At 41.6% G+C, this 25717-nt stretch overlaps 1 protein-coding gene across 11 annotated transcripts in view; it reads left to right on the top strand.

The window, feature by feature from the left end:
* ATG10 (autophagy related 10) overlaps positions 1–25717 on the top strand; it is a 424208-nt gene that overhangs the window by 107850 nt on the left and 290641 nt on the right. For 7 of the 11 annotated variants that reach the window (XR_009214122.1, XR_009214121.1, XM_058440748.1 and 4 more), the window contains exons 1-3: positions 5623–5636; positions 6474–6620; positions 18947–19066. Coding sequence is in view for 9 of the 11 variants with exons in the window: in XM_058440748.1 (XP_058296731.1) it covers positions 18959–19066 (108 nt within the window). In the remaining 2 variants the exon portion in view is untranslated. Of the gene's footprint in view, positions 1–5608; positions 5637–6473; positions 6621–14693; positions 14731–18946; positions 19067–25717 lie in introns of those variants that run through there. The other 4 variants (XM_032156918.2, XM_032156924.2, XM_032156923.2 and 1 more) reach the window with 4 other exon arrangements.

Here is a 25717-nt window from a genome sequence, read left to right as displayed (position 1 = left end):
TGCTAAAAATAAAAAAAATTAGCTGGGCATGGTGGCACGCGCCTGTAATTCCAGCTACTCCGGAGGCTGAGGCACGAGAATCACTGGAACCTGGGAGACAGAGGTTGCAGTAAGCCCAGATGGCATCGCTGCAGTCCAGCCTGGGCGACAGAGTGAGACTCTATGTCAGAAAAATAAATAATAAAATAAAATAAAATAAAATAAAATAAAATAAAATAAAATAAAATAAAATAAACACTTAAAGTTCCAAGGTTACTGAAAATTATTTGTAAAGGTTTTGATATTAGCAAAGGATAAAGATAATGTAGAATTGCAGCAGTGATGTCCTATAGCTAAGAATGCATGGCAATGAGGCTGGCGCAGTGGCTCAAGCCTGTAATCCCAGCACTGTGGGAGGCCAAGGCAGGCAGATCATGAGGTCAGGAGTTCAAGACCAGCCTGACTGACATGGTGAAATCCCGTCTCTACTAAAAATACAAAAATTAGCCAGGCATGGTGGCACGCGCCTGTAATTCCAGCTACTCAGGAGGCTGAGGCCGGAGAATTGCTTGAACCCGGGAGGTGAAGAAGGTTGCAGTGAGCCGAGATCATGCCACTGCACCCCAGCCTGGGCGACAGAGCAACACTCCGTCTCAAAAAAAAAAAAAAAAAAAAAAAAAAATGGATAGTAATGGGATTATAGCTTCTACCTGTGGTCGAGTTTTTAGGATCTTATTCTTGAGAGTCTAGTTTGTACTATGAAGGTTAGAAGACATTTCTGGAAATGATCCAATTTGAGCAATCTGAGTAAGAGTTGGAATAAGTTGGAGTATTTTATGTAGTGAATTTTGGTATTTGCTTTGTCTCCATTTTTTTTTTTTTTTGGAGACGGAGTCTTGCTTTGTTGCCCAGGCTGGAGTGCAGTGGTGCCATCTTGGCTCACTGCAACCTCTGCCCCCACCCTTATCCCACTCTCTGCCCCCACCCCCAGGTTTAAGCAATTCTCATGTCTCAGCCTCCCGAGTAGCTGGGGTTATAGGCATGCACCACCACGCCCAAATAATTTTTGTATTTTTAGTAGAGATGGGGGTTTCACCATATTGGCCAGACTGGTCTCTAACTCCTGACCTCAAATGATCCACCTGCCTGGGCCTCCAAAAGTGCTGGGATTACAGGTGTGAGCCACCACGCCCGACCTGCTTTGTCTACATTTTTAACATTCGTGGTTGGACTTTTTAATCTTTCAAGCATTTGAGGATAGTTGGGAACTATACACTGTATTTTAAATTTATCAGGGGAACCCAGTGTTCTGCAAGGATCGTTCTGGCAGTGGTCTATTATCCAGGTGCTTTTTTACCCCCATTGGAATTGGTTGAGAGGGCCCTATGTTCCTTTACTTTTGGGGATGTAGAAAAACTGCCTATCTATAGCATATCCTTCTGGGTTATCAGATTCTATCTAGCCTTGTTCCTTGTCTTTGCAGTATGAGTTCTGACAAATGCATAATGTCATATATCCACTATTTCAGCATCATATATCATAGTTTCACTGTCCTAAAAAATGCCCTATTCTCCACGTATTCATCTCTTCCCTCTTTGCCTCCCTTCCCCCAAACTCTTGCAACTACTGATCTTTTACTGTCTCTATAGTTTTGCCTACTAGTGTTTTTTGCTCTCACACTTTTAAGTAAGTGCTATGCACACACAGCTTCAAGACAAGTTTCTTATCTCTGCCATCCAATCAGATTACCTCCTCTAACTCTTTTATATAATTTATTTTTTCCTAAGGACCTCCTGGAGGGTGGTGGAAGAGATCTGCCTACTATAAGCTGCAGTAGAGATAACTTTTGTTCCCTAGTATCTATTCTTCTCTTCTTTCTTTTAATAATAAAACAATCCCACCCTGTCAAGGTTTGACCGAGCCCATGGCTAGACACTACATTTTCTTCCTTACTTGAATATAGGTGTGACCTATGGGATATGAGCAGAAAGGATATATGCATGCAAGTAATAAGAACTGACAAAATGGAGAAAATAAGACATTTACCATGGGACTTTAAATTTGTGTCCTTTTATAGGACCATACTATCGAAAGGATATTATGAATCATTATTTTAAAATAAATCCTGTAATTATATCTTGAAAGACACATTTATACTGCTTTGTAATTTTTGGTAATAAAAGTGTTTATTGGTTAAAGGAAAATGACTTTGAATGTAATGCAGTTTGTATAACCCTATTTTGAATTAAAAAAATTTACATGAGTATCAGAAAACTAAAACAGAAAACAAAAAAACTGAAGTTTCAACTTTTAGAAGGCTCTGTGTGAAACATGAGCATTAAAGTATAATGGACAAACAAAAGCCTGAAACAATGAGAATAAAGAATGGCCGCATCTGTAATCCTATCTGTAATCCCATCGCTTTGGGAGGCTGAGGCGGGAGGATTGCTTGAGGCCAGGAATTCCAGGTTACGGTAAGTTATGACCAGGCCATTGCATTCCAGCCTGGGTGAAAGAGCGGGAGACTTTGTCTTTAAAAAAAAAATGAATGGCCACAGAGCTGGAAGGAGAATCAGGGGACCGGGTTTTATGTAAGTGAAAGGAAGCGACTTTTTAGAAGTGAGCAACATGTCCAAATGAAACAGAGAAATCTAATAAAGTAAGTATTAAAAGGACTTAATAATTAAGATATCATTATAAAATGGGTATGTCATGAAGTTATGAGATTAACTATGTACATATAAAGCTTCTGGACTATAATAGGCATTCAATAAATTTTAACTCCCTGTCTTTTTGTGATCAATTCCTTGTTTTATTCAAAGAATACTTACTACTAGTTAGGAATATTGGGACTAGAAAATAATATCCCACAATGAAACTCTCAGAAGCAGCCTCAGAAGCAAAAGTTTTTCTCTGACCTTCTCCTGCCTTCCTGTCTCTTGGTCCCATTCTCCCCTGAGGCTAGCCATAGAAACTAGGTAGGCCATAGAAACTACAACCTCTTTTCCCCAAAGCCAGCCATAAATCCTGGAAATATTACTTTAATTTTCTCGCGCCTTTCTTTGTAAAAACTGGCCATAAAGAAATGATCTGATCTACCTTTTTTTGACTGTAGGTCCTAAGACCCTCATTGCAGAGAGGGTCCTGCCCCACACCCGGAAGGCAGGAATGCATACTCAGAGAGGCCAAGGAGAATCTAGACAGACAGGCCTTGTTGGGTTTCCCCACTCAGGCTATTAGCATTAGAGCATACCCTTTTATCCAATCATATTTCTACATGGCTGTCCATACTTTGTTGGATGTACAAATGGACATTACAATTTCCCCTGTATCTGCCGGGCGCGGTGGCTCACGCTTGTAATCCCAGCACTTTGGGAGGCCGAGGCGGGCGGATCACGCGGTCAGGAGATCGAGACCACGGTGAAACCCCGTCTCTACTAAAAATACAAAAAAATTAGCCGGGCGTAGTGGCGGGCGCCTGTAGTCCCAGCTACTGGGAGAGGCTGAGGCAGGAGAATGGTGTGAACCCGGGAGGCGGAGCTTGCAGTGAGCCGAGATTGCGCCACTGCACTCCAGCCTGGGCGACAGAGCGAGACTCCCTCAAAAAAAAAAAAAAAAAATTTCCCCTGTATCTATGGGTCTTCATTCTGAAGGTTCTCATGTATATATGCTAAATAAACTTGCATGCTTTTCCTCCAATTACTCTGTCCTTTGTGAGTAGATTTTTCAGTGAACCTCAGCCATCAGAGAGGAGAGCTACAGGAGCTCTGCTTGAACCTTGAGATGCTATGATGACAGACTGTAGCCTTAAAGCAGTTTATAGTGTTGTAGGGTAAACACATAAACAGGTCAATATCATTCTTTGCCATGAGGGATATGATGAGAGGAAGTACATGGAGGTTAACTGAGTTATTTCTTTTAGTTTCTTTGTTTTTGGCATGTGAATTATGAAACTTTAAAACACCTCCAGTGCAAAAAAAATTTTTTTTAAATTAACATGGTGGTTTGTGCACTGTTTCTAAAATATTGAGTACAATGTAAAGCAATGCATTCTTTTTGAAAAAATTTATTCTTATTTTTGTAGAGATGAGGTCTCACTGTGTTGCCCATAGGTGGTCTCGAACTCCTGGGCTAAAGTGATCCTCCTACCTCGGGCTCCCAAAGTGCTGGGATTACAGGCGTGAGTCACTGTGCCCAGCGGCATTCTTGTTTTCGTCTGTGAAATACGTTGTTAAGGTAAATACTTAAAGTTGATGGAGACACCTGGTCTACTTAAGCTCTCATTCAGAACACACTGCCTTGTGCTTTTAAAAAAATTAAATGGATAATCTAAATTGGCAGCTACCAATTAATTTATATCCATAGTTGCTAAAAAATGTTAGTGTAAGTTCATTTTTATTAGTCGCATCATTTTGAGTTTTAAACTATTTCACATGCAGCAAAATTTATACCTCTTATGGGTTCTGTCAAACAGTGGTTTAGTCACCAACACAATCACGGTATAGAAGCTCTCAAGCTCCTTTTTAGTCAACCCCTTCCTCCAGCCCTTCGCCCTGGTCGCCACGGATCAGTATTCTCTCCTTTTAAAAACACTTATTATTTGGAAATGATTATAGACACAAGAAATTGCAAAAATACTACAGCACCTAGAGTCCCGTGTACCTATCACCTAGTTTCCCCCAATGGTGACATCTTACACAGCTGGAGTACAAGATCAAAAAACCATGTCATGTAGTTCGAAGCAGGTTTTCCTTTCACTTCTTCGCCTGCATTTTCTCCTTTCATTTCCAACAAATTTAACTCTGTTGTTAGAAGGAGCAGATGCTAGTTTTCTTTCAGATGTCTGCTATTTCAGTTCGATTACCCCTGTTACTCCTACATTTTTCCTAGTCTTTATCCCCATCGTTTCGCCCCAATTTAATTTTGCTGCTATTTTTTTTTTTTTTTCTCCTCTGGGATATGTGCCACAGATGGTACTATTGTCAGTATTCGAATTCCTAACTTCTCCCTCCATCCGTAAGTTTTCAAGGGGTAGCCGTGCTTGTGCTTAACTGTGGTGTTTACAGGACTTTTTGTAGCGTAAGCATGCTGGCATGGCTCTCCAACCTCTTGGGGGATGCTAGTAACCCGCTCCCCCCATCAACGAGCCGCCTTTGTGCTCCGCGGAGGGCACCGCCTGCGTTGGATTGGAGGTGGGGGTTGGGGGCTGAGAGCTGCCCGCCAAGCGAGGGGCGGGGCCTTGGCGAGGGCGGTCGCAGGCGGCGGGGAGGGCTCGCTTCCCTCCTCTCCACCCGCTCCCAGTCCCGGGCTGGGTCCCAGCCCCGCCCCTGCCCAGAGCGCGCGGCCGATCACGTCACCGGCCTGCGCTAGGCGGCCCCCACGGCGCGGGATGGCGCAATGCGCACGCTCCGACTCGGCCGCTGGCGGACCTGACTGAAGGAGGCCACGACCACGTCTGGTTGGCCTTGGGGCGCTCTGGCTCGGCTCTTCCTCCGCCCCCGAGGTCCCCGCAGTCCCATCATTCAGCTCCGTAGGGTCACCGGCGCGGCAGTGGCCTCGCAGGGCGCTGGGTCCCTCTCCCCGGCTCTCCTCCCCCTGGCCCCGTCGCCCCGCCCTCGCCGGGCTGGGCTGCGGGGTCAGGGGCCGAGCGGACCGGGGTGAGTATTCCCCACACCGCTTGCCGGTTGCCTCCTCCCGGCTCTGCTTCCCACACGGTCCTCGCCCCACTCCTAGGAAGGGAGGAAGGGCTCGCGCGGGTAGGCGGGAAACAGCCCAGTCCTGAACAAAAGGCCGGGGAAGCGGGTCCCCGCCGGTGAACTGCAGGCCTGTGCTGGCCGCCGCGAGCGTGGAAGGGCGAGGACACTCCCCCGGGTCCCCGTGGCGCACACGGTGTCACCAGCACTCCTGGCCCAGTACCCAAAGCACCCTCGAAGTGGATAGTAACTACTTTGTGTTTAAAATCCACATACACTGATAGCAAATCTTTGGTTGAAACAGAGTATTAAATTACTGGGGCTTCCAGTGGCTGAGTCCAACTTAATTTGAAGTTTCAGATAAAGTATCAGGAGGAATAACTTGATATTTAGAGCCAACAGGTTTTTTTTTTAAACCTCCCAAAAAACCTATAAAATCAAGAATTGGCGGGGAGGGCAGGTGAATGATAAAGGAATAGTTGACTGATTTATAGAAACTTTTAGTGGTGGTAAAAAATTACAAAAGTAATTGGAAATAAGGCAAAAGGACAGCATGTTTTTTTCAGAGTCAAAATGGAGCCTGTTTAACAGGCCCACCTGAAGATGATTTAGATGTCTAGGGGACTATGTTTGGCATGATGATATTGATTAGGGCCTAAGCTTTGTAGTTAACATCTTTTTCTTTAATGGAGATGCAAATTATTTCTGAGTGGGAGAGAAAAAAATACAGTACTCCTAAAGGTTGTAGTTTTATTGCCTTGTGGGATATTAACCATTTTCCTTTTCTTTTTTTTGAGACAGAGTCTTGCTCTGTCGCCCAGGCTGGAGTGCAGTGGCACGATCTCGGCTCATTGCAACCTCTGCCTCTCGGGTTCAAGCAATTCTCCTGCCTCAGCCTCCCGAGTTACTGGGACTACAGGTGCCCGCCACCGTGCTCAGCTAATTTTTGTAAGTTTAGTAGAAACGGGGTTTCTCCATACTGGCCAGGCTGGTCCCGAACTCCTGATCTTATGATCTGCCTGCCTCGGCCTCCCAAAGTGCTGGGATTACAGGTGTCAGCCACCGCGCCCGGCCAATATTAACCATTTTTCTGTCTAACCTATCAAACTTCCCATCCTTTCTTCAGTGTTTATGCTCAGTTCCTGAAATGCTTTTGAGCACACTAAGCCATTCAGCTCGCTCCATTGTGAGTTTAAGAAATCTTTGTCACAGGTTCATTTTGAGTGATATTTATAACTTTTATTATTGGACAATGGTCTCTATTCTTTAGTGGCAAAAACAAGTTTATGCTTCTCAGGATGGGAGGACATAGGCCCTGTGTTGTACTCAAATACATCTCAGGACTCCAAGTAGAATCCTTTCTCATTGCTTCCGAAGGGTTAAACAGTGACCAGAGGAAATGTTACAGAACCTTGACCAAAAAATAAATCCTGAGTATTGAGAAATTAAAATTAAAGTCTTGCAAATTGCAGAGTTTAAAACTTGTTATTGATATTTTAAGTTGAAGAAATTAGTGGAAATAGTAGTTCTAAACTGCATACATTTGAATGTGGAGTGTTAAAAGATTATTTCCGCTGTCTCCTGTTTTATTTAGGATAAGGTTAACTGAGATTTTGCTACATGGTGGGCCATTCGAGTTATGTATAATGTTTTGTGACAAACTATATATGTCGATAGTAGTTCCTGATGCCTAATACATTTCTGAGAAAGGTAAAGCAGCCCTTTAGGAAAAACAAGGAGAGTAAAGCTTACAGAAGATTTCTTAAGATGGGCTTGATTTGATTATTATCTTTGAAACCTGGAAGTGTGTTTGGGACCCAGGAGGTTGTGTTTGAATCGTAAATATAATCAGGGAAACTTAAGAAAAAAAAAAGCCACGGAGATCATTTGGTGATTATCTATTGAAAACAAATGTTTTCAGGGGACAAGCAGCCTGAGTATAACAAAGCAATTAGAAAGTTGGGGAATGGAAAATAGGAGAATAAGCTGTACCTGAAGGAATCTTAATTAGGGAATGGTTGCTGAAAACTGCAGAGACAAGACTTCTCTAATGTGCTTACCTGATCACATAGGTTTATAGGATCCAGGAAGAGGGCTTAGTAATAGGAGTTTAGCTTTGAAGCTAGGGTTATTTCATATCACTGTCACGTAACATCTTTCCGAGAAAACCTTTTTGTCATCTCTTCTGAGCTCAAGAACCTACAATGGTTTCCTATTGCCAGTTGTTTTAAATGGAATCTCCTTTGGGTTTTTTGGTTTCTTTTTTTGGTTTTTTAAGAAGTGGGGTCTCTAAGTTGCCCAGGCTGGAGTGCAGTGGCTATTTAGAGGCACAATTAGAAGGCACTACACAGCCTTGACTCCTGGCTCAAGCAGCCCTCCTGCCTCAGCCTCCTGAGTAGTGAAGACTAAAGGCGAGAGCTACGTCTCCAAGCTTCCTTTGAGTTTTAAGACTGTAAACTTCCTGCACCCTGTCCCCAGATTCTCAATATCCCTCAATCTATAGTCTCCATTCAGGTTCTTTACTGGTCTACCTCATTTCAATCTGTTCCAAGGTTCACTGCCACTGCCCCATCCCTTCTATTTCTTTCTTTCTATGTCCTCCTATAATTCAAGGATTAACTGAAATCTAACTCCTGTAGGGCACAGGCTCTGGTTCCAGACTTCCTTAGGTCAAATTACTACACTTAACAGCTGTGTTACCTTGGACACGTTACCCTCTCTGTCTCAATTTCCTTATCTATCAAATAAAGAAAATCCTAGTAATTTACCTCAAAAAGTTGCTCTGAGGATTTATTACCAGTTCTTAATACATAGTAATATATGTGATTTTAATTATTTTAATCCATACTAATTCTTTAAACAGTGGTTGTACAATTTATCACTGTTTTTTATTATCCATTATTCTCTGATGTTCTTTTCAATGTGAATCTTTACCTAAAAATTTGATTACTTTGAGAAGAATGTGTATTCTGAAAAATAAAAAAAAATTTGATTACAAACTATTGAAGGCAAAGACTGTATTATACTTCTTTTTGAAAGTCTCTTAAACCAAGGCTGGGTGCAATGGTTCATGCCTGTGATCTCAGCACTTTGGGAGGCTGAGGCAGGCAAATTGCCTGAGCTGAGGAGTTCGAGACCAGCCTTGGCAACATTGCAAAACCGTCTCTACAAAAAATACAAAAAATTAGCTGTGCATGGTGGTGCACACATGTGGTCCCAGCTACTCAAGAGGCTGAGGTGGGAGGATTGCTTGAGCCTGGGAGGTGGAGGTTGCAGTCAGCTGAGATGGTACCACTGCCCTCCAACCTGGGTGACATAGAGACCCCTCTCTCAAAAAAAAAAGTCTCAAACCTCTCAGGATGATCTGGGGGCTCAGTGTAATATTTTTTTTCTTCCCATCTTATTATCTAGTTTTCTTTTTCTTTTCTGTTTTTTCATTGTACTTTTGTAGCTTAGAGTTTTAAATTTAAACTCAATTTTGTTCCAAAAGTATTTGAGGTAGCTTATAAACTATATAATATATAACAACATACAAAATAAAGAGAAATCAAGATCATAAAAATACGAAGCTTGAATAGAAAGATGTGATTAGGGTGAGTTATACTGAAAATATACTGTGAATGTTGTACAGTTATTAAAGGTAGGCCACAAAGTTCCAAACTTCATGATGGTCAAAGGAAAGAAGGAAACATATTTATTGCCCAGCAAAAACAGCTTCCTGTGTTAAAATAATTAATTGGGAGGCCATTGCCTGAGGAAGCTCCAGTGCCTTGGGTTCCTACATAAACAAACTTACACCCAACTCAGTATAAATGGTCGTATTCTAGGAAAATGAAACTTTAGCTTAACCAATCAGAAACCATCAACTAACCTCTAACCACGGACTTTTACTGGAATGATCTAAGTTTTGACCAGTCACAGATTTTCTTGGCCTTGCTTCTGCTATTCACTCTTCAGAAGCCTTCTAACTGTGTTCCTTTGGTGCAGCCCCATATTGCTTGCATTCTGGAGCTGACCAATTCATTAATATGCCTAGTGTTCCATTATTGGAATGCTAAGCTTGTGGGAGTTATTTATATCCTGCTCAAGGTCATCGCCAAGGTCTGATTTTTCACACAAAAAAAATGTGCAACCTCCGGCATAAATGGGTTAATCATTGTCTGCTTAAATAAACATTTTCTTGTTTTTGTTTTTTTGAGACAGTATCTTGTGTCGCCCAGGCTGGAGGGCAGTAGTGCAATTATGGCTCACTGCAGCCTCGATTTCCTGGGCTCAAGCTATCCTCCCACCTTAGCCTCCCAAGTAGCTGGGACTCCAGGCATGTACCACTATGCCAGGCTAATTTTTGCATTTTTTGTAGAGGTGGGATCTCACCATTTGCCCAGGCTGGTCTTGAATTCCTGAGCTCAGGCAATCCACCTGCCTTGTCCTCCCAAAGTGCTAGGATTACTGTGCCTGACCTCAAATAAATTCTTTAAAATTTTATTGTGCCTTAGTTTATCTTTTAGTACTTAGTAAATATTTAGTGAGTGAAATGGAGATTGTGATCGCAGATTTTAAAGGATATGCTGAGTCCCTAGAGTTAAATTCTCTAGACTTTGTTAATTCCTTACCTACTTCCCAGTATTTCTCAAAGGGAGCTCTACTGGCATTTTTACAGACAACTCTTCACTGTGTGGGATTGTCCTGCACATTGTAGGATGTTTATTTTACCTGGTCCCTCAGCACTAAATGGCAATGGCAAACTCTTAACTTCTTTTTGACAATCCAATATGATCCTATTTATTTCCAAGCAGCCCCTTGAAGAGTGGGTTCCCCATAAAGTTGGGAACCATTAGACCTTATTTGCCCATACTCTTCTCCACCTGAGCTATGCTCCATCCACTGCCGTTTGTTTTATTTTTAAACCTTGCCTTCTTTTCAGACCCTCTTTGCAGGAGCTCCTCCATCTTTTTGGAGTGACTTTGTCTCCACCTGGTTGGCCCTTACTCAAATTTCAAAATTCATTTCTTCAAGAATTGAATTCATGTGTTCAGAACTCCAAGTTTTGGAGTCTTCCCCAGTTTTGCCAGGAAGTTTGACATTCTTTTCTGGGAGGACACTCACAGCAAGCACTAGGGTATTGTAGGTACTGAGTGAATGAATGAAAAACTTGTGGAAATAGAAGGCACATTAGTCTCATCTCTGAACAAAGACTTTTGCAAGAAGAAAAATTTAAAGGGAATGTGCCTTTCATTACAAAAATGTCCAACCATTTCCTTTTTTTATTTTCCAAAATAAAAATATGGCACTTGGTAGTATATTTTAAAGATACTTTGCTCTGTCATCTGTATTCAGACTGGCATTGATTCTGTAGCTTCTGATATTGTGTTGGTCTTTTTTTTTTTTTTTCTGAGGCGGAGTCTTGCTCTGTCGCCCAAGCTGGAGTGCAATGGCACGATCTCAGCTCATTGCAACCTCTGCTTCCCAGGTTCAAGCGATTCTCCTGCCTCAGCCTCCCAAGTAGCTGGGATTACATGCGCCTGCCATCACGCCCAGCCAATTTTTTGTATTTTTAGTAGAGATGAGGTTTCACCATGTTGGTCAGGCTGGTCTCAAACTCCTGACCTCAGATGATCCACCTTGGCCTCCCAAAATGCTGGGATTACAGGCATGAGCCACTGCTCCTTTCTGTCTCTTCTTATTTTTTGGATACTTTTGGCCAAGGATACCTCATTATCTCCTTATTTCCTAATTCTGGGATACTTGGCATATGTGCTGACTAGAGTTTGTTGTACTAGTACTACTACCCACTGTTCAAAGACAGCAAGAGAGTTTGAGCTGTGGATCAGCTCAAATTGTCATCAGTGGTGGAACAGTTTTTCTTATGTCCTAGCAGAGTTTTATTAAAAAATTATCTTTTAATAAAAGTAATGATACTGGTATCAGAAAGATTGGATGTCATATAGATCAGTGGTTTTTTGTTGTTGTTGTAGTTGTTTGTTTGTTTTAGAGACAGGATCTTGCTGTCTTCCAGGCTAAAGGGCAGTGTCACGGTCATAGCTCACTGCAACCTTGAATTCCTAGCCTCAAGTGATCCTCCTACCTCGGCCTTGCAAAGTATACATCAGTTTGTGTAAGAAAAGCTTCAAGAAGTGAATAGGCCGGAAAGTTGAAGAAAGGTACTATAAATGAGAAGAGATATATAGAATAAGTCCATTCAAATTTTTGAATTTTTCTTTTTTTTTTTAAGATGGAGTCTCACTTTGTCACCCAGGCTGGAGTGCAGTGGCGCAATCTTAGCTCACTGCAACCTTCGCCTCCTGGGTTTAAGCGATTCTCCTGCCTCAGCCTCTGGAGTAGCTGGGACTACAGGTGCACACCACTGCACCTGGCTAATTTTTGTATTTTTAGTAGAGGGGATTTCGCCACGTTAGCCAGGCTGGTCTTGAACTCCTGACCTCAGGTGATTCTCCTGTCTCAGCCTCCCAAAGTGCTGGGATTACAGGCATGAGCCACTGTGCCTGGTCCGAATTTTTCTTTTATTCATTTACAACTTAAAAAAAAAGTTTACTGGCTGGGCGCGGTGGCTCACACCTGTAATCCCAGCACTTCGGGAGGCCAAGATGGGCGGATCACGAGGTCAGGAGATCAAGACCATCCTGGCTAACAGGGTGAAACCCCATCTCTACTAAAAAGTACAAAAAATTAGCCGGGCCTGGTTCGGGCCCTTGTAGTCCCAGCTACTCGGGAGGCTGAGGCAGGAGAATGGCGTGAACCTGGGAGGTGAAGCTTGCAGTGAGCCGAGATAGCACCACTGCACTCCAGCCTGGGCGACAGAGCGAGACTCTGTCTCAAAAAAAAAAAAAAATGTTTACTGTTTGCCTATCTGTTATAGATGCTAAGATACAAAGCGTAAATCAAATCCCCAGACATTGCAGACATTGCTCTATCATCTGGCATTCGTTGCAGTGGGTGAAGATGGCAGAGGCCACCCTGATTTTTGTTGATTGTAGGTAAACCTTTTTTTTTTTTTTGGCCTGCATCTTTTTCTTTCTAGTCTTTAAATTAAGATATTCCTGTAGGCTATGTTTAGGCATAAGTTTCTTTCCAGCAGCTTTGTTTTTTTTAGAAACATGGTGAATTCTTTCAATTTATAGGTAAATATTTTAAATCTTTTTTGTTTCCATCTTAGAACAGTTTTTCAGTTGTACATTTGCTTATGATTGTAGTTCAGAAATTCCAGTTATTTGTAGGTTGGACCTGTGTTCTTTGTCCTTCCATCAAACAATATGCATTGTTTTCATCATGGTCTTTTTTCTTTTGTGTGTTTGGAGAGGATCTTATGTGCTTATACACTGGAACACGAATGTGATTTTTTTCCAGCTTCTATACGTCTCTCTGTTGCCTTGAATGTAGAATTTATTTATTTATTTATTTATTTATTTATTTATTTTTTTTTTGAGATGGAGTCTTGCTCTGTCCCCCAGGCTGGAGTGCAGTGGCGTGATCTCGGCTCACTGCAAGCTCCGCTTCCCGGGTTCACGCCATTCTCCTGCCTCAGCCTCCCGAGTAGCTGGGACTACAGGCGCCCGCCACCACGCCCGGCTAATTTTTTGTATTTTTAGTAGAGACGGGGTTTCACCGTGTTAGCCAGGATGGTCTCGATCTCCTGACCTCGTGATCCGCCCGCCTTGGCCTCCCAAAGTGCTGGGATTACAGGCTTGAGCCACCGCGCCCGGCCGAATTTATATATCTACTGTTACATGTTTGAATTTCCTTCCAGTTTTTTCTTATCCAGTTTCCTTTTTAATCTCAGCTGTTTTTCCTTCCTCATCTCTTGCTTTTAGAGGTCTTTCCCTTTCTCTTTGTCTTTTTAAAATTGGAAACATAGAGTAGATAATTCCTCAGTTTGATTTCCATATTCCTAGTGTAAGTCCATTACAGGAGCAAGCTTTCCCTCTTCCTGTTTATGGTAGTTCCCCTCTTTTCTTATGCAAGAGCTTCTTAAAGGTCTTGTGTTGTTATTAATGTTTTTGGTTTACTTGCCTTGACAAAAGAGGGGCATGTTGACTGGTCAGAGTGACCAAGCGTTCCTTCGTCTCTCTCACTACACTTAGAAGCTGGAGGAATCTTCCTCTTTATGTTAGCTTGGAAAGCAGATGAATGGGTACAACCAAATTTATGAAGGATAGATCATTTTCTTTACTTAGGAGAGGTCTTCCTTTCCTAGTGTTGAATCTTTCGGTCCTGTAACTATAATGAGAGGAGTGTTTTTGTGTGATTTGAAATAATTTATAGTTGTTTTTTTTTTTTTTTAGTTTTTTGGGGTGTTAGTGGTGAGACTGTACTATTCTGAGAGCTCATTCTGTTCCTGCAGCTACCTGTCGCTCGCTGCACAATACTCAGTGCACCTCAGAGCTTTACCTTCCACATCTGGCCATGCACACTGCACTACTGGGAGAGAACTGCCTTGAAAGAGAATTACCAGTGGGGCTAGAAACCGGGAGGGGTGGGGCAACTCAGGATCTGTTTCTCTGAAGGGAATGGGAGAGAGTGAAATGACTCTCTTGCCCCTGACCTAGTGATAGAGAGGTCAGAGCAAGCCTCAGCTACCAACAGAGATTCCTCATTTCCAGGCCAGGTACAGTGTTGCCTCTCATTTAAACTTTGATTTGGAATATGTATTCCAATGGGAAGGCAAGGAGGGAGAATTGAGCCCTGCTAGTCATCTGTTGTCAGGACTGATGTGACTTCTCTTCTGATGTGTCTCTGTGCTATTTTATTGGATCGCCCAGGGCCATGCCTTCTGTGTCCCACCCAGGCTGCCAAATGTCTTGAAATCCAGGTCTTTTACCAGCCCTGTCAAAATGATTCATCTTTCGTCTAGGGATCATGCTAATCTTTTAGCATGATTCCCTTTGAAAGTATCCCAGGTGCTAATTAAAAGTAATTATTTTGGGTCTTCAGAATCAGGTTATTTTTCTGGCCAAGGCCTAAGATTCTGCATTTGAATTTGCACTGTGGGTGCTTCCTTGCTGTCTAAAATTTGAGGACCACTGCCTAAGGACCTTGCTAGGTAAGTGATTAAATTAATCTAAATCAATTCAAGCCAAATTGCCATAAAAGTAGTGGTTTGATGTTTAACTCTCCTAGCTGATACTGCATGTTTTTTAAAAAAGAGCCTACACTTAGAGTTATAAATAATGTGGAATTGTTGCTAGGAGGGACAAATATTCAGGAAATTGCCTACTTTATTAGTCAAAAATGATTTTTAATGTTTAAATGTATGCATAGCATGTTCTGTGGTAATCACGTTTTTGTAAATGATCTTAAGTTCCAGGAAATTTAGTTATATTTCTTACAGTGTTTTAGTCCTATTATGACTTTGATATACATTGATTTATAGATTCATCAAATCAACGTCTCCAACTAAAACAATAACAAAGAATTAGTTCCACACACATTAGATTAAAAATCACATTAAACAATATGGAGAGTGGTAGTGAAAAAATTGTTTTCAATTAAAAAGGATCATTTAAACAATGATTATATACAGTGCTAGAATTCGCTAAGGCTGCTGTTCTGGAAAGATATATTTGAACAGCAGCAGAATAAGCTTATTCTATGTTTCTAGTCTAAGGGCTAACTTATAGTTTGGAAAGACTACCCTCACTTGGCAGGGAAAATTATTCTATTTTTCCAATCTTTAGTCTCTGCTAAAGCAGTTAGAAAAAGGTTTTGATTGAATGTTACAAAACAAAAACAAAAACAAAACAACACAACTCTTCAGCCAGAGTAAGACTCAAGCAAAATGGATGTATTAACAGCTTATGCCAGGCATGGTGGCTCACACCTATAATCCTAGTACTTTGGGAGGCCGAGGTGGGTGAATTGCCTGAGCTCAGGAGTTCAAAACCAGCCTGGGCAACACAGTGAAACCCCATCTCTACTAAAATACAAAAATTCAGCCTGGTGTGGTGGTGTGCGCCTGTAGTCCCAGCTACTTGGGAGGCTGAGTCAGGAGAATCGCTTGAACTCGAGAGGCGGAGGTTGCAGTGAACCGTGATCATGCCACTGCCTGGGTGATTCCGTCTCCAAAAAACAAAACAAAACAAAACAACTTATACTTTATGACACGAGGAGCGCTGACTCATTTCTAACCTACTTACAACTAGAAATGAGAGATTCATTGTTTAGGATGAGATGAGAATTGAAATTCATCTTTTTACTGAGAGTTCACTTGAGTGACTGTTGTCACCTGTAGTCTGAATTTAGTTTAAGATAAGTCTGGAAACATAGGCGGTTCACATATCTAAGATTTTTTCCTTTGCAAAATAAGGATTATTCTTGCCATTATTGCTTAATAAGCCACAGTTGTGGTTATTTCCATTTTTAGCCATGTTTTCATCCATCTCATTGTAGGAAGTTCTGAGATTCAAATTTCTGCCTCTACTAGTTTATGAATTTGGTAGAGGACCAGAAAGTATTATAACTTGAAAACTACGTATAAAAATGTTGATTGAATTATATTTACATTTTTGAGTTGAAATATTCTTGCTTGAGCAAAAAAATAATAATTATTCCATGATATTTCATTATGGTACATTATGATGAATCGAGTTGAGATGGATATCTTTTTAATATACTATACTTCCTAATTTTGTAATCAAGCTATAAGTGTTTGTATTATTGTATGTAGCACCCTTCAGCAAAGCCTAGTCTTTAGATAATTTTAAAAGTATTCAACCAAATATCAATTAGTGTTTTGATGTTCAGTCATCTTGCTTGTAGCACAGTGCTGTTAATTAGATAAACTATGGCTATTGAATGAAATTTTATGTTTAAATATTTTCAATACTTCAGTAAACCTCAAGTAACTGGAGGGCTTAGGCTACTTTGTTCAGTTTTGTTACTAAGTAAGAGTTTGTTGGAGTTTTAAAAATATTACTAAGTATATTAGTGTTCTTTATGAATGAAAGTTAATTCTTCTTTGATTTAGTATCTTTCAGTATATGTCAGGATCATCATACAGTTGGAAAAATTTCCTCTGGCTACACCATATCAGTCTTTTCTTGCTAGTCTAGTTTTGCATTCCCTCTGATTGATGAAATGGGTTCTGTTACCATCTATGTAATGTTGATATAGAATCGGTATTTCCAGCCCAGATTTCTCTTTCCTTCTGAGTTCAAGGCACACCTCAGAATGCCTGCTAGACCCCTTTACTTGGACATTCCACGGGCATTTCAAATTCAAGCTCAGTATGGCCAAAGTAAACCCATCTCTCTTCCCAAACCTGCTCTTCCTTCAGAGACCTCTGTCTTACTCAATTGCACCACCACCTAAAGGCAGAAAGCTTGGAATCTTTTCTCTCCCCTGTCGCTCACCAATCTTTTCGGTTGTATTGTCCATACCTAGTTCAACAGCAGTTTATTTTTCTTAGAGAGACTCACTTTTATTGAGTCTTTCCAAGGCATTTGGTTATGGAAATAACAGTTGTCTTTTTTACTATTTTTTTTGAGACGGAGTGTCGCTCTGTCTCCCAGGCTAGAGTGCAGTGGCGCAATCTCGGCTCACTGCAAGCTCCGCCGACCGGGTTCCCGCCATTCTCCTGCCTCAGCCTCTCCAGTAGCTGGGACTACAGGCGCCCACCACCACACTTGGCTAATTTTTTGTATTTTTTAGTAGAGACGGGGTTTCACTGTGTTAGCCAGGTTGGTCTCGATCTCCTGACCTTGTGATCCGCCTGCCTCGGCCTCCCAAAGTGCTGGATTACAGGCTTGAGCCACCGCGCCTGGCCACGCCTGGCTAATTTTTTGTATTTTTAGTAGAGACGGGGTTTCACGGTGTTAGCCAGGATGGTCTAGATCTCCTGACCTCGTAATCCGCCTGCCTCAGCCTCCCAAAGTGCTGAGTGAGCCACCACGCCCGGCTCTCTTTTTTACTTTTATGTTTTGGTTTGTTTAACATTTAATTACAGTATATATTTATGATAGGAGAATAAGGTTTGTGAACACACAGTTAACTGATGGGAGCAGAGGCGCTTCATGATCAGCATGCTGTAGACATGAGTCAGTGTCGATTAATCTGGCAAGTTGGTTAGATGGAGGTTGGATAAGAGAGTTTCTACTGTAATTATTTGTGTTTTTTATCTCCCTTTGTTAGAATATGAGCTCTTACAAGGCAAGGACTATATATTTTTTCATTTTTGTATACCTAACCTTTACTTATGCATGGTGCCTGCTACTTAATAGATATTCACTATGTATTTGTTGGATGAATGAACAAACTCTTACATAGATTATACTAAATTTGAATAATCAGAAATGACACTGGTTTAGGAATTATCTAGTATAGACAGATCATTGGCCTTGGAGCCAAACAGGGTTTTAAAATCCTTGCAGTTTATATGATTTTAATTCAATTGAACAAAGGCATCTAGAGTGTTTACTATGCTAAGCACCAAAGATATAGAAACAGGAATGTAAAAACAAAAACAAGCTGGGCCCTGTGGCTCATGCCTGTAATCTCAGCACTCTGGGAAGCTGAGGCTGGTGGATCGCTTGAGGTCAGGAGTTTAGGACCATCCTGCCAACATGGTGAAACTCTGTCTTTACTAAGAATACAAAAATTAGCCAGCGTGGTGGCATGCAACTGTAATCCCAGCTCCTCGAGAGGCTGAGGTGGGACAATCACTTGAACCTGGGAGGTGAAGTTTGCAGTGAGCCGGGATCATGCCTTTGCACTCCAGCCTGAATGACAGAGTGAGTCTTCATCTCAAAAACAACAATAACAACAACAACAACAACAACAACAAAACAACAACAAAAAAATGAGGATAGGTGAGAAAGATAGAAAAAACAAAAACAGTTTTTTATTTTTTTTGAGATGGGGTCTCTGTCGCCCAGGCTGGAGTAGAGTGGCATGATCGTAGCTAACTGCAGTCTTGAGCTCCTGGTCTCAAGTGATCCTCCTGCCTCAGCCTCCTGAGTAGATGAGACGACAGGTGCACACCACTATGTCTGGCTGTTTTTTAGTTTGTATATAGACAGAGTCTTGTTGTGTTGACCAGGCTGGTCTCGAACTCCTGGGTTTGAGCTGTCCTCCTGCTTTGGCCTCCCAAATTGCTGGGATTACAGGTGTGAGCCACCACACCTGGCCAAAACCATTTTTTAGTGGCCTTGAGGCCATTCTACATCCCAAATTTTGGTTTATTGACAGAAATAAATCAATTAGCAGAATTCCTTTCAATATAATTCTAAAGTTGATGCTAATACTTAGTTTTTATATTGCAGTTATCATTTAACATGGAAGAAGATGAGTTCATTGGAGAAAAAACATTCCAACGTTATTGTGCAGAATTCATTAAACATTCACAACAGATAGGTGATAGTTGGGAATGGAGACCATCAAAGGTAAGAATGGAAATGTTTGTTTTCTATCCCAAAAGAGAATTTTTTGTTTTGTTTTGTTTTGGTTTGTTGACAGGTAAAACCTCCATAATTGAAATTAAGGTATGAAAACTGGTTTGATTTAGTAAAAGTCTTAAATTGAAGGATGTCTTACAACAGATGTCCATTTTCTGTTTTTTGTTTTTTGTTTTTTTTTTTTGTTTTTTTTTTTTTGAGACGGAGTCTCGCTCTGTCGCCCAGGCTGGAGTGCAGTGGCGCAATCTCGGCTCACTGCAAGCTCCGCCTCCCGGGTTCACGCCATTCTCCTGCCTCAGCCTCCCGAGTAGCTGGGACTACAGGCGCCCTCCACCACGCCCGGCTAATTTTTTGTATTTTTAGTAGAGACGGGGTTTCACTGTGGTCTCGATCTCCTGACCTCGTGATCCGCCCGCCTCCATTTTCTTACTTCAACTATATATATTCATTATTATCAGGCTAATGAAGTATTATTTTGAAAAGTCCTTACGTAACCTGCTTAATTTAATAGATAAAAATTAGCATATTAATTATCTGAATGTAAACAGATGTTTCTGTGGTGCTTCAAATCATCAATCCTAAGTTAATATTCTTAGGAAACTACTTTCGTCTAGAGAGTAGAAAGATAATCTTGAAACCAAACCATAAACAATCACAAATTCTGAAATATTGAGGACTGTATTAATTGGGAATTTCCTATTAATATAAACATATTTCAAAATATTTTTTCTTTTTTGAGGCAGTCTCACTCTGTCCCCCAGGCTGGAGTGCAGTGGCATGATCTTGGCTCACTGCAACCTCTGCCTTAGGGGTTCAAGTGATTCTTGTGCCTCAGCCTCCCTAGTAGCTGGGACTACAGATGTGCACCACCAAACCTGGCTAAATTTTTTGTATTTTTAGTAGAGATGGGGTTTTGCCATGTTGGCCAGGGTGGTCTCGAACTCCTGGCCTCAAGTGATCCACCCGCCTCAGCCTCCCAAAGTCCTGGGATTATAGGCTTGAGCCACCATGCCTAGCCCAAATTTTTTTTGTCTTTTTGAAATGGATTCTTGTTCTGTTCTGGAGTACAGTGGCGCAATCTCGGCTCACTGCAATCTCTACCTCCTGGGTTCAAGCGATTCTCGTGCCTCAGCCTCCCGAGTAGCTGGGACTACAGGCACACGCCACTGTACCCGGCTAATTTTTGTATTTTGAGTAGAGATGGGGTTTCACCATGTTGACCTGGCTGGTCTTGAACTCCTGACCTCAAGTGATCTGCCCGCCTCCACCTCCCAAAGTGCTGGGATTACAGGTGTGAACCACCACACCTGGCCCAAAGTATTTTTTTCTTTTGGTTCAATTCAGTAATAATAATGTAAAAGGCCTATGTCCTTATTTCCACACTTACGGTTAGTTCTCTGTCAAAAACTTTTTTTGTTTTGTTTTGTTTTCTTTTGTTTTGAGACAGAGTCTCGCTTTGTCACCCAGGCTGGAGTGCAGTGGCACAATCTTGGCTCACTGCAGTCTCTGCTTCCTGGTTCAAGCAATTCTCATGCCTCAGCCTCCCAAGTAGTAGCTGGGATTTTAGGTGTCCATCACCATGCCTGGCTAATTTTTGTATTTTTAGTAGAGACAAGGTTTGGCCATGTTGGCCAGGCTGGTCTCGAACTCCTGACCTCAAGCCACCCTGCCTCAGCCTCCCAAAGAGCTGGGATTACAAGCATGAGCCACCACACTTGGCCTCTGTCAAAAGCTTTTTAAAGAGTTCCTTGAAATCCCTTCCTTAGAGAATAGGTAAATTTTCTCTACTTAACATTTTACCCGGTTCCTGAAAAGTGATGAATCCTGATTCTCTGCTGGTTGGATATGTTTCTTGTATACACTCTGAGGAATGAACAGTTTGGGTTGGATTTCCTGTGATTCAGAACTGGGCCTGGGAGGCGTAGGTTTTGATCAGGTCCAGAGCGTCACTAGGGAAACAAGCCATGATTTCCTCTTGGGTCATGTGTAGGCTGAACTTTGACAGGGTGGATTATGCATAGTTCAGAGGGAGAGTCAATCTTTTGTGGTAGAGTCCAGTCCCACTTTCTAAGTAGTGATTAGACAGTTGATCAGCCCTGAGGAAGTCTCCCTCTCCAGGATGATGTGACTGTGCTAGCACCTTTCGTTGGTTTTGTTCTTGGGTATATTTTATAGTTTTGTTTGCTATTATGTTTCAATTTTTTTTTTTTTTTTTGAGACGAGTCTTGCTCTGTCGCCCAGGCTGGAGTGCAGTGGCACGATCTCAGCTCACTGCAAGCTCCGCCTCCCGGGTTCAGCCATTCTCCCACTTCAGCCTCTCCGAGTAGCTGGGACTACAGGCGCCCGCCACCATGCCCGGCTAATTTTTTTAAATATTTTTAGTAGAGACGGGGTTTCACCGTGGTCTCGATCTCCTGACCTCGTGATCCACCCACCTCGGCCTCCCAAAGTGCTGGGATCACAAGCGTGAGCCACCGATCCCAGCCTGTTTCAATTTTTATTCATCTTATTTTTTCCATGATTATTGCTGAGATGAAACAACTGTAATTTTGTATATTAATTTTGTAACCATTCGGTCACCTTACTGAATTTCCTTATTTGTTTTCATGGCTTTTCAGTGCTTTCTCTTGGGTCTTCTAGGAATGAGGTCATCTGCAAACTAAGAGGTTTATTTTTTATTGTTTTTTAAATTGACTTCTTTGTGATAGTTCTATTATTGTATGCATTGACCAGAAAAATGTTAAGTGATGATGATAAGAAATCTTACCTTGAACCTGATTTAATATTAATGCTTTTGTTATAAAATGATTAAATAAAATATTGGTTGTTTATTCATTAAATGAGTATAGGTTTCTGACCCCTTTTGACCTGTAATAATTTGTGTGATTATTCCTTGGGGACTTTGCCTTTTCACCAGATTTTTTTTTTTTTTTTTAAGAAATTTTTCTTTATCTTAAGCTGGAGGCAAGATGATAAAAATTCCTGTTACCATTCCATTACCTGGCAGAATGTGGGAGGGGAAGGCTAGGGAAGGAGCTGGGACTGTGTATGCATCTGTGTTTGAAGGGTGAGGAGGCTGGGGCTGAGAAGGATCCTCAGTAGGGAAATTCTATCTGTCAGAAGCTTCTCCACTGAAGTTGTAAACTAATGCCCCAAGAACCAGTTTTCAGGATTTGTTTCTATTATTGAGCTTTCTCTAAAAAGGGATGCCTAAGTCTAGCCTTCGGTTGGCTGCCACTGGTTGCTTAGGTAGGAAAACTCCTTACCTTTTGGAGTGGGAGTTACACCCACTGCAATGAGCACTGAGATAGTATTGAAACATTACAATGAATGGGTCAAGCTTCCAGGGACAGAACAATAGGAAGACTGAGTCTGGAAATCTGTGGCTGACCAGAGTGCCTGGCCTATTTCTAGGCTGGAAACAGGAGTCCAAGTGTTACCAGATCTTTTGATATTTTGAGAAAGGTTAAACATTCAGATTTGGGTGGGGAGACCTCTGGATTTTTAGATGTTGGCAACTAATTAAAAAAGATTATTTTTCCAACAGTGAGGACCAAACCAAACATGTCAGTGATGCCCAATGGGATGGTCATTTTATGACCTCTGGGATTGGGTGTCTGTCTGGTATGACTGTGGTTTCTCTTCCAGCCCTGCCTCAGCACATGCTATTGAACTGAATTAGTGAAAGGGGCTCTAGGCAAAGCAGATTCCTGTGTTCTCAATTTGGGCATATTAGTATTTTTGCCACCTAATTTCTGCAATCCTGTGCCATTTTTCTAAAGGGAATTGTGGATCAATTGCTTGGTTATATCCTCAAACCTTTTATTGTATTATGTAGTATCTCAAATCTTTTTCTGGTACTGTTTGGAGACAGTATTCTTATACTATTGTTTTGCTTTTCAGGCCTCAGAAATTTTTTTTTTTTTAATTGTTGTATTGATGTATAATTGGCATACAATAAACCACATATATTTAAAGTGTACAGTTTATTAAGTTTTGACATATCTATAGACCTGTGAACCTTTACTAAAATCAAGAGTGAACATATTCATCACCCAATAAAGTTTCCTCATACTCCTGCTTTCCAATGCCTCCCTCTGCCCCTTTTTGCTCCTGAAACTTATTCTTAAAAAAAGTCTGTTTAATTAGGGAGGGCAAGGCAGGTTGATTACCTGAGGTCAGGAGTTCGAGATCAGCCTGTCTAACATGGTGAAACCCTTTCTCTACTAAAAATACAAAAAATTAGCCGGGTGTGGTGGTACATGCCTAAAATCCCAGCTACTCGGGAGGCTAGGGCATGAGAGTCGCTTGAACCTGGGAGATGGAGGTTGCAGTGAGCCAAGATCATACCATTGCACTCCAGCCTGGCCAACAAGAGCGAAACTCTGTCTCAAAAAAAAAAAAAAATCTTATCTATACCTATGTATAGGGCTCCTTTATTTTATTTTATGTTTTTAGAGACAGGGTCTCTGTCACCCAGGTTGGCATGATCATAGGTCCCTGCAGCCTCAACCTCCCCAGCTCAGGTAATCCTCCCACCTCAGCCTCCTGAGTAGCTGGGACCACAAATGTGCACCACCATACCTGGCTAATTTTTTTTTTCAGTCGAGACAGGGTCTCACTCTGTTGTCCAGACTGGAGTGCAATGGCATGATCATGGCTCACTGCAGCCTTGATCTCCCGGGCTTAAGTGATCCTTCCACCTCAGCTCCCTAAGTAGCTGGGCCATAGACACATGCTGCCACACCCAGCTAATTTTTTAATTTTTGTAGAGGTGGGGTCTCACTATGTTGCCCAGGCTGGTCTTGAACTCCTGGGCTCAAGCAGTCCTCCTACCTTGGCCTCTGAAAGTGTTGGTATTACAGGTGTGAGCCACCGTGCCTGGCCAAGGCTACTTTAAAGAGTATATATTGTCCCTTATACCTTTGGGTTTTATGGTCACTCATACAATCACTTTGGCACCATCCATTTTATTTTTATTTTATTTATTTTTAAAATTAAATTAAATTAATTTTTTTTTTTTTGAGACGAAGTCTCACTCTGTCGCCCAGGCTGGAGTGCGGTGGTGCGTTCCTGGCTCGCTGCAACCTCTGCCTCCCAGGTTCAAGCAATTCTCCTGCCTCAGCCTCCCGAGTAGCTGGGATTACAGGCATGCGCCACCAGGCCCAGCTAATTCTATTTTATTTTTAGTAGAGACAGAGTTTCACCATGTTGGCCAGGCTGGTTTTGAACACCTGACCTTAACTGATCTACCCGCCTTGGCCTCCCAAAGTGCCGGGATTACAGGTGTGAGCCACCGAGCCTGGCCCATTTTAATTTTTTTGAATTTGAACAGAATCCTGACAATATTTAGAGAATTGATATAATTTATCTTTGTAGAAAGGTGTAAAACATTACTTTTCAGGCAAAGTTGATGAGAAAAGCAGTGCGAATTAATGAAACATAAATTATTAAAAAGCTTAAAGTAGGCAAAATATTTTTAATTTTTATATCTGGAGCTATGCAGAATAAGAATACTTTAAATCAATATTTTTCAGTGAGGGTGGAATGCTATTGGCATCTAGGCAGGATAATTCTTGTTCCTCTACCTCTAACCTTTCCAAAATCCTCAGGAAGGTGGTACACTTGTTACACCCATTGTTTATCATGATGGTCTGTCAGATATTAAAGATAGCGGTTAAGAGCATGGGCTTCACAGTCAGACAGATCCAGGTTCAAATACCTTCTTTACCATTTACTAACTAGATTTTGGACATATTACTTAATGTCTCCAAACTCTATTTTATCTGTAAAGTAGGAGTAACAATAATACCTACTTTCTATGGTTGTTGTATAGATTAAATGCTATTTTGCATTCAAAGAGTTTAGCCTGTGGTGAAAAAGTGGAGGGTAAGGGAGCAGAAGGGAGGGCTTCAAGTGCAGAGATTGTGGATCCAAATGCAATTCTGAGTTCCTTACTCTCTGCTTATATAAATTGTTTAGAAGTAAGCATATTAAGCTAATAAGCTTTAATTAAAGCCTCTTTTTTACTTAATTTTGGATAATCAGTTTTACCCTTGATATCTTTATAGTCACAGCAGTTTTTAAGATTCTCTCTTACCCTAGCCTTCTTAGTTTGCAGAGCTGGTTCTTTTTATATTAGGAAAAATGTCGGGAGCAAATATGTGAATTATTAATGTTCTCCTAGGGTCACACTATAACCACATGGTCGGTGCATGTTTGTCATGGTGGATCATAAATATACATCTACAAGCAAAGGTGTTGGAGTTGTTTTAGTTCATCAAGCCTGACATTGCATAAATGAGTCCCTAACATTCTTTGAACAGAGGTGCCAAGAATCCCAGGTGGTTCTCCTGCTTTTATGCCTTCATGGATTCCTAGATCTGCTTTCTGTTCTAGAGAGCTGAAAAACATTGTATAATCTCGAATTTCACTTTGTTTTTGAGATGCAACCTTTGAGGATATTTTTCAGAAATTTCGTGTGTGTGTGTGTGTGTGTGTGTGTGTGTGTATGTGTTTTGAGACAGTCTCACTCTGTCACCTAGGCTGGAGTGCAGTGGCATGATCTCGACTCACTGCAACCTCCGGCTCCCAGGTTCAAGTGATTCTCATGCCTCGGCCTCCCCGGTAGCTGGGACT

This window comes from Hylobates moloch, unplaced genomic scaffold (genome assembly GCF_009828535.3).
Source record: "Hylobates moloch isolate HMO894 unplaced genomic scaffold, HMol_V3 SCAFFOLD_6, whole genome shotgun sequence".
Classification (NCBI taxonomy): Eukaryota; Metazoa; Chordata; class Mammalia; order Primates; family Hylobatidae; genus Hylobates; species Hylobates moloch.
The sequence above is the reverse complement of the archived record's forward strand: the minus strand, read 5'-3'. Positions and strand labels throughout refer to the sequence as shown.